The sequence below is a fragment of the Sapajus apella genome, unplaced genomic scaffold (assembly GCF_009761245.1).
Source record: "Sapajus apella isolate SASKATOON/1434 unplaced genomic scaffold, GSC_monkey_1.0 scaffold10, whole genome shotgun sequence".
NCBI classification, from domain to species: Eukaryota; Metazoa; Chordata; class Mammalia; order Primates; family Cebidae; genus Sapajus; species Sapajus apella.
This window is the reverse complement of record NW_022436950.1, coordinates 9,855,977-9,873,145: the sequence shown is the minus strand read 5'-3', so window position 1 is coordinate 9,873,145 and position 17,169 is coordinate 9,855,977. Positions and strand designations below refer to the sequence as shown.

Genomic DNA, 17,169 nt, shown 5'->3' with positions numbered 1-17,169 from the left:
GGCACATATACACCATGGAATACTATGCAGCCATAAAAAAGGATGAGTTCATGTCCTTTTCAGGGACATGGATGAAGCTGGAAACCATCATTCTCAGCAAACTGACCCAAGAACAGAAAACCAAACACTACATGTTCTCTTAAGTGGGAGCTGAACACACATGGACACAGGGAGGGGAACATCACACTCACCAGGGCCTGTCGGGGGTTGGGGGCTAGGGGAGGGATAGCATTAGGAGAAACACCTAATGTAGATAACGGGTTGATGGGTGCAGCAAACCACTGTGGCACATGTATACGTATGTATCAAACCTGCACGTTCTACACATGTACCCCAGAACTTAAAGTATGAAAAAAAAAGATGATACACTGTGAAGCCTTCGTAGATAGTAATTGACCAGAATGCTGTATGAAGGGAAATCATGAGAGTCAGGACAAGTATTTGAAATTAATTGGAAAGTTTTGCCCTTAAACATGCGGAGACCAGGTCTGCAATTTTAGTATGCGTAAGAATCGATTGAGAAGCTTATCTGAAAGGAAGATTTAATGGTCCCAGCCCCAATTCTCTAGGTTTTAAGTAGGCCCGGGAATCTAGATTCAAAATAATTTTGTATACAAATTTTAAATTGAAAAAGCATTATGTGGATAAGGAAAAAAGCCAGAGCTACCTTATTCCCCAGATTTTCTTCTCTGGAGCCAAAAACTGCTAATGTTTTCTTATGTTTCTTCCCAGCAATTTTCTATTTCTAAGACTATTATATATATGAATGACTTTTTTTTGTAATGAAAACATATAATTAGGGCATATTAAACATTTTGTTTTATCTTGCCTTTTTTTTTTTTTTTTTTAAGACAGAGTCTCGCTCTGTTGCCCAGGCTGGAGTACAATGGCGCCATCTCAGCCCACTTCAATCTCTGCCTCCCGGGTTCAAACAAGTCTCCTGCCTCAGGCTCCGGAGTAGCTGGGATTGTACAGGTGCCTGCCACCATGCCCAGCTAATTTTGTATTTTTAGTAGAGATGGAGTTTCGTCATGTTGCCCAGGCTGGTCTTGAACTCTTGAGCTCAAAGTGATCCGTCCGCCTCGGCCTCCCAAAGTGCTGGGATTACAAAAGCCACCACACCTGGCCTATCTTGCTTTTTGTTTTTTTAAAGCACTATGTCTTAGAGACTGTTTCTGAATTCTACATATAGATCTGCCTATTTTGTTTAATAATTCTATAAATCCACTGTATTATTAGAAGTCCGTACTTTAAAATACTTTATACTGTACTTTAACAGTTATGCTATAACAGTTATCTATTGGTAGACATTTAAATTGTGCCGGACTTTTTTTTTTTTTTTTGAGACAGAGTTTTGCTCTTGTGCCCAGGCTGGAGTGCAATGGCGCGATCTCAGCTCACTGCAACCTCCGCTTCCAGGTTCAAGTGATTCTCCTGCCTCAGCCACCTGAGCAGCTGGGATTACAGGCTCCTGCCACCACACCCGGCTAATTTTGTATTTTTAGTAGAGACGGGGTTTCTCCATGTTGGTCAGGCTGGTCTTGAACACCCAACCTCAGGTGATCTGCCCGCCTCGGCGTCCGAAAGTGCTGGAATTATAGGTGAGAGTCACCGCGCGTGGCTGTTTCCAGTCTTTTATATAACAAACCATAAACAACAAATCCTTACTTGTCTGTGTTCATATGTAGAAAATGATGTTAGAAATGCAATTGCTGGATTCAAAGATGTGTGCATTTTAAATTTAATACTTAGACTTAGCACTTCTCACAAGCATTCTAGGTGATTCTGTCCAGGTGGTTTGTGACACCTAGAGAAATAGTTTTTCAGGGGGAAGAATGAAACAAATAATTACCAGCTACATTTTAGAAGTCTTCTCTTTGAGGCCAAGAACATAGAAATTTTATACAAAAACTCACTGACCATCTTCAAAGAGGACAACATTTATTTGGTTGTATGTAAATAGAAATTACTCGGATACATGAGGGGAAAACCATGAAGCACATAATACAAACACACATTTAACCCTTTATAATATCTTCAAAAGAATGACCACTAACATAAACAGGAAATATTCGCAGTAATTCTTTACAGTATTCTCTTTTGCTCTTTTGTCAACATAAATACTGCAAGCAGGTCTTTGTTTTTTTGACAATGGGAACTTCTCATTTGGTAGAAGTTACCACTTCTACCAAAAACATAGTAAGTCTACAAACAACTGTACAAACTGAACGTGAGCAAGTCTAACCTAGACGTAATCAAAGTCGAGTCATTGGATAAAAGGTTCGTATTGATGATACACAACCAGCAGTGCAAGCATCCAAATACATTGGCTTTAGCACCATTTAAAATACTTAACACTGCCTCTTGTGTTAATTTGATGTTGTCGGAAAATGAAAGTAATGAATCAATGTAGTCAGTTTTAAAACAGACAACAACATGTGTTTCAATCTAATCATCCTAATTCTATGGTAAATCATAGAGAGAGACAGAAGAGGGAGCATTGCCTCAGCTTTAAGATTATCTTTATCAAAATAGAGAGCTGGATTCTGTAACAGCAGCCAAAGCTGTGATGATAACACATAGGTGGTTGTGTTGAACCAAATGGATTATGACATGCAATCTATCGTCTATAATAATTTACGGGCAATTCCCGAGTCATTGGAGGTAATATTGAGTGTATATATTAAACATGCTTTTGTGTCTCCTTTCCATTAGCTGCCTTTTATTATTTTGGTGGTCCTTTCATTATACAACCGCTCCCACTAGACATTAGAGCAGGAAATAGTGGAGATGAAACAAAAAGAGAACTCGTTAACAACTCAGAAGGGCGTGGTTGAGTATAACTGAAACTGCTGGCTAAAATTAGACTTGGGGTGGCATTGTTTGATTCCAATTCCTAGAAGTATCCCTGCCTCTAATTGTCAAGGATAATTGAGAATGGGCTGTATTTGCTTTAGATAAATTTGACCTAAGACGCTGGCAATGATATTCAAGGATTTGTTTGTGTGTGATGATCAAATTGCGAGTAGAAATTTAAATAGTTTTAAAGTATGTGTAAACAAGTAAGGCAGCCAGAAATTTCAAACAATTCTGGGAAAAACATTCTGTAGTCTGAAAAACATTTGGCTTAGAAAAATAGACATCTCAGATAAAGAAAGGGCATTATTGGATGTCATAGATCACAGTCGTCTTCTGTATGAAATCAAGCAAGAGAACTATTTTTAAAACTGTGCCAAGCTCAGGCAAATGAATGGTCTATATAAGAACACGAGACTCTAGAGATAGGCTATTTGTTATCACTACTCCAATGTCAGGGGTGGCACAGACATCTATACTAAGGGGATTCCACTTATTACCCTCACAACTTGACAGTGTTGTATTTTGGATTAGTAACATTCCTTGCAGTTGATTTAACTATTAACTTTGTCAGTTAGCAATTAGTTCTACATTATATTTTTTGGGCAGAAGAAACTCAGAAAAAACTATTACAGGCCCCAGATCATGCTTATCATCTAAGAGGCCAATGATATGAATAAAAGTGCTTGAATTGTAGCCCTTGATTTAACGTTGTGCGTACAAACACGACTTCTGCAAAGGAAATCATTACTGTTAGTTCTTTGTTAAGGTTTTGTCTCAAGATTCCATTTATAACTGGATAACACTGAATTAGGATTAATGACAAATGCCTTCTTTTAGAGGAGGATTTCTGAATCACAATCCCTAGCCACAGAATTCCCTCATAAAAATATGAGCCGCGTTTCTTTAATTGTACTATGTTGTATTACCTGTGGAATTAGAGCATGCCTTTGATGCTCGTAGATCAATATCTCCCTGTAATCACTAATTTCTGAAATCCAGTCATATTCTTGTGCTTGAAACCCATTGATCTGTAAGCTTTCTGGAAGCACACAGATACTTCAGTTTTGTCTTGCAAAGAAGCGGCTGAGTTGAAACGCTTTTATTCCCTGTTTTTAAGAGCTGTATTTAAAACCCTAGTCCCAGTAGATGACAAGAGAATGGTTTTATAAGGGCGTTTCTCCCAATTATTTAACAGGCTGTCTTTGAACAACACTGTCATCGCCAGAATGTATGTAGTCCTTAATGTTTCAGCATTACGTCTCCCCAAACAGAGAGGCAGTGCTGCTTACAAATGAGGCTGTGACAATGGCATTTACAAATGACAGTGCCAGTTACCGTACAAAGTGCTTTCCCAGGTCCTGCCATAGGCGCCTCACAGCAACCATGCGAGGTAGGCATGAGTATTACATTGAAACCTGACATGGAACATTACACGATACTAAACATGTGCACCATCCATGTATTTTCTTCTGGATTGTTCTATGATTCGAATACATGGCTGAATAAGTAAAAAGAGTATTCCTATCATGTAAAGCAAACCACATATGTAGAAGGAAAAATCATATTTTTGCGTGATGTCATAGATCCACCCTACAAAACAAAAAAGAATATATTCAATGTTATGGAGTTGATAAAATAAAGTCAAGAACATAAAACAGGCGTTTATTGCTGCTATAAATATTGCTAAAAGAATTTATATGTCATTTCATACCAATAAAATGTTTCATTTATCCATTTCTTTTCCTTTTTTTGTTTTCATTTAGCCATTTTTAAGAGTATACTATATACCAGTGTTCCCACATTGCCAGGGGAGGGCTGCATTCATTTTTTTAAGGCACTTGGGCACTTTGGAAGGCATTTGAAGCAATTCCCAGCGGACTCATGGGGAGAACCTTCTGGTTCACTTGAAGGCACGCACAAGGCCAGCAATGAAAAGTGAATCGAATGATTTTCTTTTTTCACAAGTGCAAACATGAATCTTTTCTAAAACCTACAAAAATGATTCTGAAGTTTTTAGTGTGTATCAAAAGAGGCTGAGCAGAAGATATCTGAACTTTCAATACTTCTGAAATATTTGACGGTAAACATCTGTTCTAGAAAGAAAAAAAATCTTCAGGTGCTATAAAATTCACATTTACAATCATAAAACTTTAATATTTACATTTATAAAACCCTAAGTGGCCCAAGATACTGTCATGGATGCTGACTAAATTATTCTATTTTCAAATAATAATTTAATATTATAATCTAACACCTTAATATAATAATTTTACTAGACATCCTGTAAAATACCACTATATTTCATGAATTCTAAGACACGGATGTGCCATATTTTATTTATCAGTAAGAAATAAATATCCTTGTCCATTCAAATATGACTCAATATTTCCTCAGGACTTTGTAGAAGGCATTCTAATTTTAGAGATGTTAAAATATGAAAAAAAGTCTCAGAATCTATGAAATATGTTTCCTATACTTCACTGATTAATTCTAAGAATGGATCACATGTCATAGTTCCCACATAGCCAGCTATGCAAACTGAGAGGACTGAGCTACACACAGGAGTTTTATTTATGGTAAAAATGTAAATTTTGAACATTTATTTTTTTCTTTTTTCTAAGTACATTAATTAGGAAAGACTTAAAATATAAATGATTTAATGGCCAGGCTCAGTGGCTCACACCTGTAATCCTAGCACTTTGGGGGACCAAGGTGGGTAGATCACGTGAAGCCAGGAGCCATGGTGAAATCCCTGTCTCTACTAAAAAATACAAAACTTGCTGGGTGCAGTGGCTCACATCTGTTATCCCAGCCCTTTGGGAGGCCAAGGTGGCTGGATCACCTGAGGTCAGGAGTTCGAGACCAGCCTGGGTAACATGGTGAAATCCTGTTTCTACTAAAAATACAAAAAATTAGCTGGGTGTGGTGGCACACACCTGTAATCCCAGCTACTTGGGAGGCTGAGGCAGGAGAATCGCTTGAACCCTGGAGGCGGAGGTTGCAGTATGCCGAGACTGCACCATTGCACTCCAGCTTGGGCAACAAGAGCGAAACTCCATCTTAAAACAAACAAAACAGCAACAAAAATATTCCAAAAATTAGCTGAGCGTGGTGGTGCATGTCTGTAATTCCAGCTACCCAGGAGGCTGAGGCATTAGAATTGCTTGAACCCAGGAGGCAGAGGTTGCAGTGAGCCGAGATGGTGCCACTGTACTCCAGCCTGGGTAACAAGAGCGAAACTCTGTCTCAAAAAAATAAAATAAATAAAATAAAATAAATAATAAGATTTTATGACCAAACATAGTATTCCATGTCCACTTTTCAGAAACATCTTTTAAAAAATCTACTTGGCAAATGAATGCATAAATCCAACTTAAATACCTCCCATCAAGAAAACAGCCACACAAAGGAACCGAGAAAGGTGTAAACTAGTCCCTCGGACTTCCTGGTTGTTTTCTGTATCTCTTTGTTTATTCTATCTAGTGCAAGATGTATGTGCCTGGATTACTTATTTACAGGGATCAGCCAAGGCATTCATAAAGAAAAACAAACAATAGCTTACAAATTTATAATCTTTTTTTTTTTTTTTAAAGCAACAAGTTAAAAGGTATGAATTCTGGATAACCTTTAAAAGTAAACCAAGTTTTTGAATTTGTTATTTGATGTAAAAAAAAGAAAAGAAAAAATCCGACTCTTTAGAAGTGGCTGAGTAAAATGCTTTATCTTTTCTTAATCTGTAATTGGAGACAAGGGGAACAAAAAGATTAAACAGAATCCAAAAATAATGCTTCAGCTTCCGAACTGAATCAGAAAGGCACGATGACACTGACATATGAACAAAAACACACCTAACTTCTGCTCAGTGTTACCAGTTGGCAACTGTGGACAATTGTGAATTAGGACAGTATGAACAATCCACTTGCAGGTAATGCAGAGTGGTCTGTATCTACAGTGCATGACGGGACTAACTGTCATCTACAATTTTCTTTCTTTTTTTTTTTTTAATTTTCAGTCTCCATAGAGACTGTCAAAAATTGCCAATGCCAACTATATTTCAAGTCGTCATGGCGGGGTATTGGGAAATGTTTTCAGTTAGCAATAATCGTGCCTCGGATAAACCTCATTGGCTACGATACTGCCACTGCGCAAAGTTGTCATCTACAATTAAAAAAAAAAAAAAATACAAACGAGGTTCTCATAGTCCACTCATCTCATATGAAAGCTGACTAGGTCATTTTATTTATTTATTTAGAGATGGAGCCTCACTCTTGTGGTCCAGGCTGGAGTGCAGTGGCACAATCTTGGCTCACTGCAACCTCTGCCTCTAGGTTGAAGCAATTCTCCTGCCTCAACCTCCCGAGTAGCTGGGACTACAGGTGTGCGCCACCATGTCCAACTAATTTTGTATTTTTAGTAGGGACGGGGTTTCACCATATTGACCAGGCTGGTCTTGAACTCCTGACCTTGTGATCCACCCACCTTGGCCTCCCAAAGTGCTGGGATTACAAGCGTGAGCCACCACACCCTGCCGACCAGGTCATTTTAATGGCTAAATCCTCGATTTCCACATGATCAAGTGATTGAGGGCAGAAGTGATGACTGTAAGTAACAAACACCAATGGCTGAAACAAGTCGAACTATTATTGCTGCTTAACATGAACCTTGGAAATAGGACAAAATCCTACTGGCTGGAAAGTTAAGCTGTATTTCGTTTAGACTATTTATTTACTTTTCGTTGGAAGTGGCTCATTATAAGCTCCAGGCTCTGTGATGTGGCCTCTGCCTACCTTTCTCCCCTGCTCACCACGACAAGTCATGCTGAATTTGTTAGCATTTCAAATACATTTCTCTTGGCTCCTTGTTTGAACATGTCCTGTTCCCCCTTCTGGGTGGGACAGTAATAAATACCATCGCCCTTAGAGCAGCACCCTAGGATTCCTTCCCTTTCCCCCACCCCATCCTTCATCTTTACTCTGCAGAATATAAAAAAAAAAATGTCTGTTAAGTATATTACATAGTGCTACAGCCTTAAATTGAATTCATTATTATTATGATTATTATTATGTTTTGGGGCAGAGTTTCACTCTGTCCCCCAGGCTGCAATACAGAGGTATGATCTCTGCTCACTTCAGCCTCCGCACCGTCTCCCACCCCCTGCCCCTCCAGGTTCAAGCGATTCTCCTGCCTCAGCCTACTGAGTAACTAGGATTACAGGCATGTGCCACCAATGCCTGGCTAATTGTTGTATTTTTAGTAGAGATGGGGTTTTACCATGTCGGTCAGGCTGGTCCCAAACTCCTGACCTCAGGTGATCCACCTGCCTTGGCCTCCCAAAGTGCTGGGATTACAGGCGTAAGACACCGTGCCCAGCCAAATTCATTATTATTATTATTTTTGTAAACAACTGTCCTCTTTCCTCTAAAAATATAAGCATTTGTAAGAGCATCTCCACATGCCCAAGCTTCAAACATAACTCATGTCAATTTTTTTAAAAAAGCACACTCAACTTCACTGAACAATTTAACATAGTACAAATTGTAGGGGTAGTCATGAATTTCGTGTTATGTTAATCCCATAGGTTTTCTCCAATCTACGTTTAGGATTTACTTATAAATAACTCTGGATCCTGTCATCTCCCTTTGGTGCCTGTTTTAATATTTCTGCTAGTTTGAATTCAAAGCCAGTCGGATGTAAAGCAGGTCAGGAGAGACTGGACTCTACCAGGAGCTCTGAGCTTCAGCACATGTTGACACAACTCCTTTAGAGAGAAGACAGCTCCCACAAGCTTCCCTCCTCATTCATCCTTTGCCACCCCTCCTAGAGGTCTGACCTCAGTTCCTGGATTTGGAACCCGAGATTCTTGGCAACCATCATCCAAGCACCAATTCAAATCTACAGCTTCGAAGTAAAATCTGGTTCCCTATTAAAGTGCATTTTCTTTTCATTTGATTCTGTCAAATAATTAATAACTGTTTTTCTTATTAATAAAATAAGGGGCCCCAGCTTTTGGTGAAAAACATTGCAAATTATTAAGTGTTAGATTTTATGTGAATGGAAGAGGTGTGTGTAGAATGTTGGTCAGCCAAACCTGATGGCCGAGTTTTTGCCATATTATACACTGAAACATCTAGGAATATATCTACTATTATTACATCATTTTATTTTATTTTATTTTATTTTTGAGACGGAGTCTCGCTCTTGTCACCCAGCCTAGAGTGCAGTGGTGTGATCTCAGCTCACTGCAACCTCTGCCTCCTGGGTTCAAGCGATTCTCCTGCCTCAGCTTCTCAAGTAGCTGGGATTACAGGCACCTAAGTTTTGTATTTTTGTAGAGATGAGAGCTCACCACTTTGGCCAGGTTATCTCAAACTCCTGACCTCCGGTGATCCACCAGCCCCAGCCTCCCAAAGTGCGGGGATTACAGGCACAAGCCACCGCACCCAGGCTTTTATTACATCTTTAAAGGGGTTGAACAAAGTTCCCAACAATATTATAAATAAATTAGATCAAGAAGTCCATGCTACTGAATGACATGGTTGAAATGTCTGTTCAATATCTCTGATTCTTGAAAAGTTTCTTTTTTTAAAAAAGGTAATGTGAACAGTAATTTTCTTTGCAGCAAACCCAGCTAAGTAATTCCTAGCGCACCTCAAATTTCTAGCAAGAGTTTAATGTGGTCATGTCCTCACTCATATCGCCAGCTACTCTGACCGTACAGTGTATGTAAGTGCTGGCTTGCATCTCATTGCAATGTTGGCTCCTTGGTCTGGAAAGTCACTAAGTTAAATATCAGGCAGGTAGCCAGTGAATGCTGTTCATCACTCCTTAGTGTATGAATTCAATGGAAGATGAAGAAACCAACAAACGCAAAACAAGAAAGTCCCCTTTAGCTTGCTGGCCTAGACAGGCACATCAGAACGTTGATTCTGGGGTTTCCATAGCAGCATACGATACCCATCACAGAAGACTCCCAACCATTAATACAACAATTTCTACCCGCCACGGTGGATCCCATTGCTCTATAGAATCCACCTCCAGGGAGGAACCTTGAAGCAGTCAAGAGATAAGATCTGATGACTGAGGGCTGGGTATCACTCCCCGTTCTACTTATCATTCCTTTCTCTTTCACTCAAGGACGCTCACTAGAATGCACATGACCGCAGGCAGGGGACAAGTAAACCATCCTGGCAAACTCTGGTGCTTTGACGCACACTGATCATAAATTACTCACGCCATACCTCACAGTTGCATTGTGATACTTCCGTTGAAATCTGACGGATTAATACAAAACAACCCTAGCCTGCCCATTAGAAGAAAGTACCCCTGGATTGTGCAAAGAACCATCAGTGACAGAGTCCATTTCTGCATACGACGTATCTGAAGGACGTCCAGCAAGAGGGTGGAGGAGCTGCTACTACGCCCCCATGTCTCTAACATGAAAGTTTAACATCTCTAGCAGGCACCATTTGTTGACTGATTCAACCACCAATCCCAATTCGTTTCTCCTTTCCCTCCTCTAGTATGGAGACGGGAAAGCAAAATATTCCATTCACAGCTCCCCTTGAAGCTTGGACTAGCTGTGTGACGTAGTTCTGGCCCATCAGATGTAAGTGGAATTCTGCTTGGACTGAGCCTTTCCCCACTTCCTTCTCCCTGTTAAATGATGATGCAGTGGGTGGAGCTACAGCAACCATTGTGTCACCATGAGGCAGTTAGCATGAGGAAAGGGTCAAGAGGATTTCTGAGATATTGCCCCAGTATCATCCAGTCCCCAAACTCTGTATTTCTGGTTATGTGACAGAAATCTGTTTAAATTATCATTGTCAGAATGTCATAACCAAATGCACTTTGACCTGATAGAGAATTTTACACGATGAGATCAGTGAGCAATTTTAGACTTTTCAACTGCCACTGTTTGCTCCATTGCTATAGTCATTGTCACCTAAAAATGCTGCATCTCATCTCTGTGCACAGGCAGAGAGCAGGAGCAGCTTGCTCCAGGAGGAGCCCTGTGTGTAGCCCTGGGGATTCCTAACGTGACTCTTGGACCTTAAACCTTTAGTCAGCCAACTGCCAGCATTGTCTGCTGTATAGGCAAAAATCTATGATTTCTTGGGGGGATTTAAAAGCATGTTTGTTGGCACAAGCTCTCTGCCAGTGGGGGTCTTAAGGGAGGAGGTAACTTTAGAATTTATAGAAAGACTGGGAAAAAAGGGGCAGGGGGGGCTTTGTCCTTTAACCATGGGATTCCTTCACCCACTGGGAAGAGATATTCCTGCCAGAGGATATGAGAATCTAGGGCCTAGAGGGCCCAGACAGGAGGGTGTTGGCGGGGGTGGTTGGGGAGAGGGGACATCTCAACAGGTGAGGCTCCACTGGGTTAGATCGCAGCTCTGCACAAAGCCTCTAGCAGCTCTGACAACCACCCCCAGCCCTGGCTGTCTGTCTGATGGCCACCACCAGAAAGCCCCTTTGCGTTGGCAATCTGCCCCAGCCCCTGCATGCTATCCAGACCCCTGTCTCCAGTTCTTAGACAGTAGACCTTGTCATCTTCACCCAGTACCTGGTGTCTTGGGGCATGAGTCTACCTGCCCAACCCTGAATTGCCTTTCCACAAAGGCACCGGCCCAGACACAAGATTCCTTGGTGCCCATGGCTTCTGGTATGTGAATACCATGTTCTCTGGTGAATTTGCCTCTTGCAAATGAAGTGAATACATGGGAGAGATCGTATCCTAGGTGTTGCCAACTAGTGGCTTCTGGGCCTGTGCTAGGCAGAATGCTCTTACCCCCAGAAACGCCAAAGTCCTAATTTCTGGCCCCTGTGAATATGTGAGCTAACAGGGCAAAAGGGACATCGTAGGTGTGATTAGGTTAGGACCTGGGCGGGGGAGAGGATCCTGGATTTTCCAGATGAGCCCAGTGTGATCATAGGCACCCTTACAAGTGAAAGGAGGTGGCAGGAAGTTTGAATCAGAGAGAGGTGGGAATATGTCACACTGCTGGCTGAGAAGGCGGAGCCAGAGAGGGGCGAGCACCAAAGAATGGAACTAGCCTCTAGATGCTGGAAAAGACAAGAAAACAAATTCCCCGCTAGAGTCTTGAGAAGGAATGCAGCTCTGCTGACCTCCAGAACAATAAGATAATAAATCTGTATTTTGTGCGTGTGTGTTTGTGTGTGTGTGTGCAGATGGGGTCTGGCTGCGTGACCCAGGCTAGTCTTGAACTCCTGGGCTCAAGTGGTCCTCCTGCCTTGTCCTCCCAAAGTACTGGAATTATGGGTCTGAGCTATCATGGCTGGCCAATCTATTGTTTTAAGCCACCATACGTTTATGGCAACTTATTACAGCAACAATAGGAAGCAAATGTAGGGCTGGATTGAGTCCATGGATGTGTTTCGTCGCACTTGCCACATACTGTTTTGGAAATCTGTTAGTGCCACCTAACAGCCCAGATTCTTAGCTTCCCTTTAGGGAGAAACCACAACAGAAGATCTGGGAACAGTTCTCAGTATTTCTTGGTGACAGAAATCAGCTGGAACTGCCCAGAGGCTGCCTTCTTCAAATGGGTAAGGAGCCCTGCACTATTCCATCATCCCTATCCGCTTTAGGTCCTCACTCTACCAGCCTGGCTGCTTTACTGTGTGGGTAAGGATCATGTGGGTAAAATTCATCTACATTCTACATAAAAGAATGGCCTTGGCTGGGTGCGGTGGCTCATGCCTGTAATCCCAGCACTTTGGGAGGCCGAGGAGAGTGGATCACTTGAGGTCAGAAGTTCGAGACCAGCCTGGCCAACATGGTGAAACCCATCTCTACCAAAAATATAAAAAATTAGTCCAGCGTGGTGGCGTGCGCCTGTAATTCCAGTTACTTGGGAGGCTGAGGCAGGAGAATCGCTTGAACTCAGTGGGCAGAGGTTGCAGTGAGCCCAGATTGTACCACTGCACTCCAGCCGGGGCAATAGAGCGAGACTCTGTCTCAAAAAAACAAAACAAAACAAACCCAAAAAGAATGTCCTTTAGCTTGCTAAAATGTATAAATGAGAAATTAGGGGGCAAGAATGAAAAGATAAAAGGAACATGTACACACATGGAAACCTCCTTGTTCTTTATCTTGAACTTTATAACGTAACACGCTGTATCTACATGCACCCTGAGCTCTTAAAACCTCAGAGAGTTTACCTGCAAAAGGTGGTCCCAGCAGCGCAGAGATGCCATTAGCACAGATGATGATGCCGTAGGCATTGGCCAGGTGTTCAATGCCAACCAAGTCTTCAGTCACTACGGGCATTAGGGAGAAATAACCACTGGAAAACCCTATCAGTGCGCAGATGACCGCCAGGCCAGCATACGTGTGCATCAATGGCAGAATAAAAATACTGAGGACAAGGGTGAAGTTGGCCAACAGGAAGACATTCCAAACGCTGATGCAAGGTAAGTCAGCTATGACGCCCAGGATCACTTTTCCAAAGATGTGAACTATTGCTATAATTGAAGTCAGAGGGAACACATCGTTTTGCTCGGATAAGTTATACAAATTGACGATTTCTGGGAGGTGAATGAAGGGGATGACAAAGCTGCTGTAGGCAAACAAAGCCCAGAAAATAAAGGCTACAAACATCCGATTTGTAAATAGGGAGGCCGTCCCAAAATAGCCGGAGTACCAGTCCTCGAAGCCCTTCCTGACTCTCATGGTGAGCCAGCTGACTGTCTTCAGAATCCGGAGAGCGCACATGTTCTTCATGTGGCCGGCCTGATCGGGGCAATCCTGGGCTTGCAGGTCACAGAGGGTCTCCTCGTTCCCGGGCCCACCATCCTTCTCTTCTGTTCTTCCATGCTGTCCATTCGACTTCACAGATTCCGTGGAGTGCGCCGGCAGGACGCGCAGATCTTTCTCTCCTGGGTCATTTGGGGTTTTCCCAGGAGAGAGGGGCCTCATGAGTGCCCCACAAACACACAGATTTAAGGAAACAGCGCCTTGGATCAACATGGCATTCCTCCAGCCGTACTCTGCGCACAGGTACTTCAGCAGCACAGTCATTAGGAACGTGCCGAATCCGGTCCCCGTGGTGCTGAGGCCCTGGGCGAGGGCGCGTCTCTTCTGGAAATACCTGCCCACCATGACCACCGCTGGCAGGTAGGCCATCCCACTGCCCAGGCCTGCACAGGCGGACAGGAGAAAAGACAGTGCAACGTCAGTGGCCATAACCAGAATTTGCAGCAAAGATCATCTGCGTTTCCTTACTTGGCATCAATCTATGCTTTTTATTTCTAACAAAGAAATAATAGTGATTATTAAAAAAAAAAAAACACACAGCTCCCAGGGATAAGCACCAGAAAGACCATTCCCCAAGCAGGTTTCTAGCCCACCGTTTTTCCCAACAGGCTCTGCAGCACAAGATCCTCCAATAATAAAATGAAGCAGGATTCTCACATCAGAAAAATAGAAGCACCAGGCAGGCAGGACTGTGTATTTAACACATGGCATGTGCTTAGCTAGTGGCTGGAAGAACGAATGGATTCTCTGAGGCGCTCTCCTGTCTTAAGCCTCCTCTGATTGCACTATGTGTCCAGAGACCCCAACCTGACTCCTTAGTCTCAGCAAAAGGAGTGTTTATTTCCTCACCTATAACACAAAAATCCCAGTGCTAGTGCTATTCATTGGACTGTTATAGGAAAGAGTTTCTAATGCACTCAGGGAAAATATCTGACTTTTTTTTTTTTTTGGAAACAGGGACTCACTCTGTTGCCCAGGCTGAAATGCAGTGGTGCAATCACAGCTCATTGCAGCCTTGAACTCCCCACGCTCAGGTGATCCTCCTGCCTCAGTCTCTCAAGTAGCTGGGACTATCACCGCATGTGACTAATTTTTGTATTTTTTTGTAGAGGCGTGGTTTCACCATGTTGCCCAAGCTGGTCTCAAACTCCTGGACTCACACGTTTCACCTACTTCAGCCTCCCAAATTGCTGGGATTACAGGTGTGAGCCACTGCACCTGGCCAACATCTGACAGTTTTAAAAACTGTTTTCACCCAAGGAGTATGTTCTAGTGATCTAGTATGTTCTATGTTCTAGATCTAGTGATCTACAGCACAGCATGGTGACTGTAATTAGTCATCATGTATTATATATTTTTCAAAATTGCTAAAAGTTGATTTTAAATGTTCTCATCACAAACAAATAAGTATGTGAGGTCATGGATATCATGCGTTTGACTGGGGCACACCCTTTCCAGTTTGCTGAGATGACGGACATCACCTCACATACTTATTAGCCTTATTTAATCATTCTACAATATATACATGTATCAGAGCATCACATTTTACTCCACAAATATTTATCATTGTCAATTACGACTAAAACAGAAATATTAAAAATGTATTATGTTTAATGAGGGAAAAAAAGAACTGTTATCAGGTCCTTTAATCAATGGTTTTAAAATGGTGCTTCAAAGGATACAGAAGTGCTTTCTGTGTGTATGCGTATAGATATATATTACAAGAAGCAACTTGGAGATTTATATGGACAGTAGGTTATTATGTTCACCTTCTCCTGCTTTTGAAAGATACATACTTAAGCTCATCTGTTATATATACATATAAATACCGTATTTACTTATTAGCTAACATTTACTGAGCACTTTGCTAAGTGCTTTATTCAAATTATGTCATTTAATGCTTTCAACAACCATGTAAACTGAGTCCTCTCTATTACAGCCATTTTACAGATAAGGAAACTGAGGTATAAGTAGATTAAGTAACTTGCCCAAAGTCACACAGATAATAACAGTGAAAAAGGAAAAGCCAGAATTCCAAGCTAACTTTTAACTCTTATGCTAACATATTCGTTGTAGCTCTGTACTCAAAGAGAAAGTCAAACTGGATTCAGTTCATTTAAAATGCAATTGTACAAGTAATTGCTCATCTGTATGAATCCCACTACCTGCTGATAAAATTGTGGCTGGGAATATGTTTTGCAGAACGGATATGCAGATTGTGGTGCCTGGCAGCGAATATTAACCTCCTCACTGGGGAATGACAACCTAAGTGTACTCTAGATTTGCTTCTTAGTCTCTACATATATATGTGGTTTATGCTATTTTGTGAATTTAAACAGGGCTAAAAGAGTAAATGATCATTAAAGGGTAAATGAACATTGCTGAATTCCTTAATCTTTGTTTTTTAATGTTTACCTATTTATTTTTGTCTTCTCTTTTCTATTTTCACGCAGCAGACTTTATTAGTATCATTATTATTATTGAGACAGAGTCTCACTCTCTCACCCAGGTTGGAGTGCAGTGGCACAATCTTGGCTCACAGCTACTTCTGCCTCCTGGGTTAAAACTATTCTCATGGCCGGGCGCGGTGGCTCAAGCCTGTAATCCCAGCACTTTGGGAGGCCGAGGCAGGTGGATCACGAGGTCAAGAGATCGAGACCATCCTGGTCAGCACGGTGAAACCCCGTCTCTACTAAAAATACAAAAAATTAGCTGGGCATGGTGGCGCGTGCCTGTAATCCCAGCTACTCAGGAGGCTGAGGCAGGAGAATTGCCTGAACCCAGGAGGTGGAGGTTGCGGTGAGCCGAGATCGCGCCATTGCACTCCAGCCTGGGTAACAAGAGCGAAACTCTGTCCCCCCTAAAAAAAAAAACAAAAAAAAAACCAAAAAACTATTCTCATATCTAAGCCTGGTAAGGAGCTGGGATTACAGGCATGTGCCACCATACCTGGTTAATTTTTTTGTGTTTTTAGTAGAGGGAGGGTTTCACCATGTTGGCCAGGCTGGTCTTGAACTCTTGACCTCAAGTGATTGACCTTCCAAAGTGTTGGGATTACAGGAATGAGCTACCGCGCCTGGCCTATTGTTTAGCTTATTTCCCACACCACACCAATGTAATTTCCTTAATCTTCGGTCCGTTCACCTAAGTCAGCATTACTGCCTTCCTTTTCCCACTCCCCCTGGAGATAGTACTGGCATTTAGAACCAGACATGGAGCCGGGCGCGGTGGTTCAAGCCTGTAATCCCAGCACTTTGGGAGGCCGAGGCGGGTGGATCACGAGGTCAAGAGATTGAGACCATCCTGGTCAGCATGGTGAAACCCCATCTCTACTAAAAATACAAAAACATTAGCTGGGCATGGTGGCTCGTGCCTGTAATCCCAGCTACTCAGGAGGCTGAGGCAGGAGAATTGCCTGAACCCAGGAGGCGGAGGTTGCGGTGAGTCGAGATCGCGCCATTGCACTCCAGCCTGGGTAGCAAGAGTGAAACTCCGTCAAAAAAAAAAAAAAGAACCAGACATGGAAATGTAAT

The 17,169-nt window shown here is 42.1% G+C and overlaps 1 protein-coding gene and 1 non-coding gene across 2 annotated transcripts in view; both read right to left on the bottom strand.

The window, feature by feature from the left end:
- Positions 1 to 1,924: 1,924 nt before the first annotated feature.
- The window catches only part of SLC16A14 (solute carrier family 16 member 14), a 35,587-nt gene continuing 20,342 nt past the window's right edge, over positions 1,925 to 17,169 (bottom strand). Inside the window, exons 4-5 of the mRNA XM_032277960.1 lie at positions 13,042 to 14,019; positions 1,925 to 4,449 (exon numbers count right to left, since the gene is read on the bottom strand). Of these exons, the coding sequence (XP_032133851.1) occupies positions 4,298 to 4,449; positions 13,042 to 14,019 (1,130 nt within the window). The 3' untranslated portion in view covers positions 1,925 to 4,297. The remainder of the gene's footprint in view (positions 4,450 to 13,041; positions 14,020 to 17,169) is intronic.
- Positions 6,872 to 7,012, bottom strand: LOC116552085. Its single transcript, XR_004269204.1, has one exon. It is a non-coding gene; the product is annotated as a U4 spliceosomal RNA (small nuclear RNA).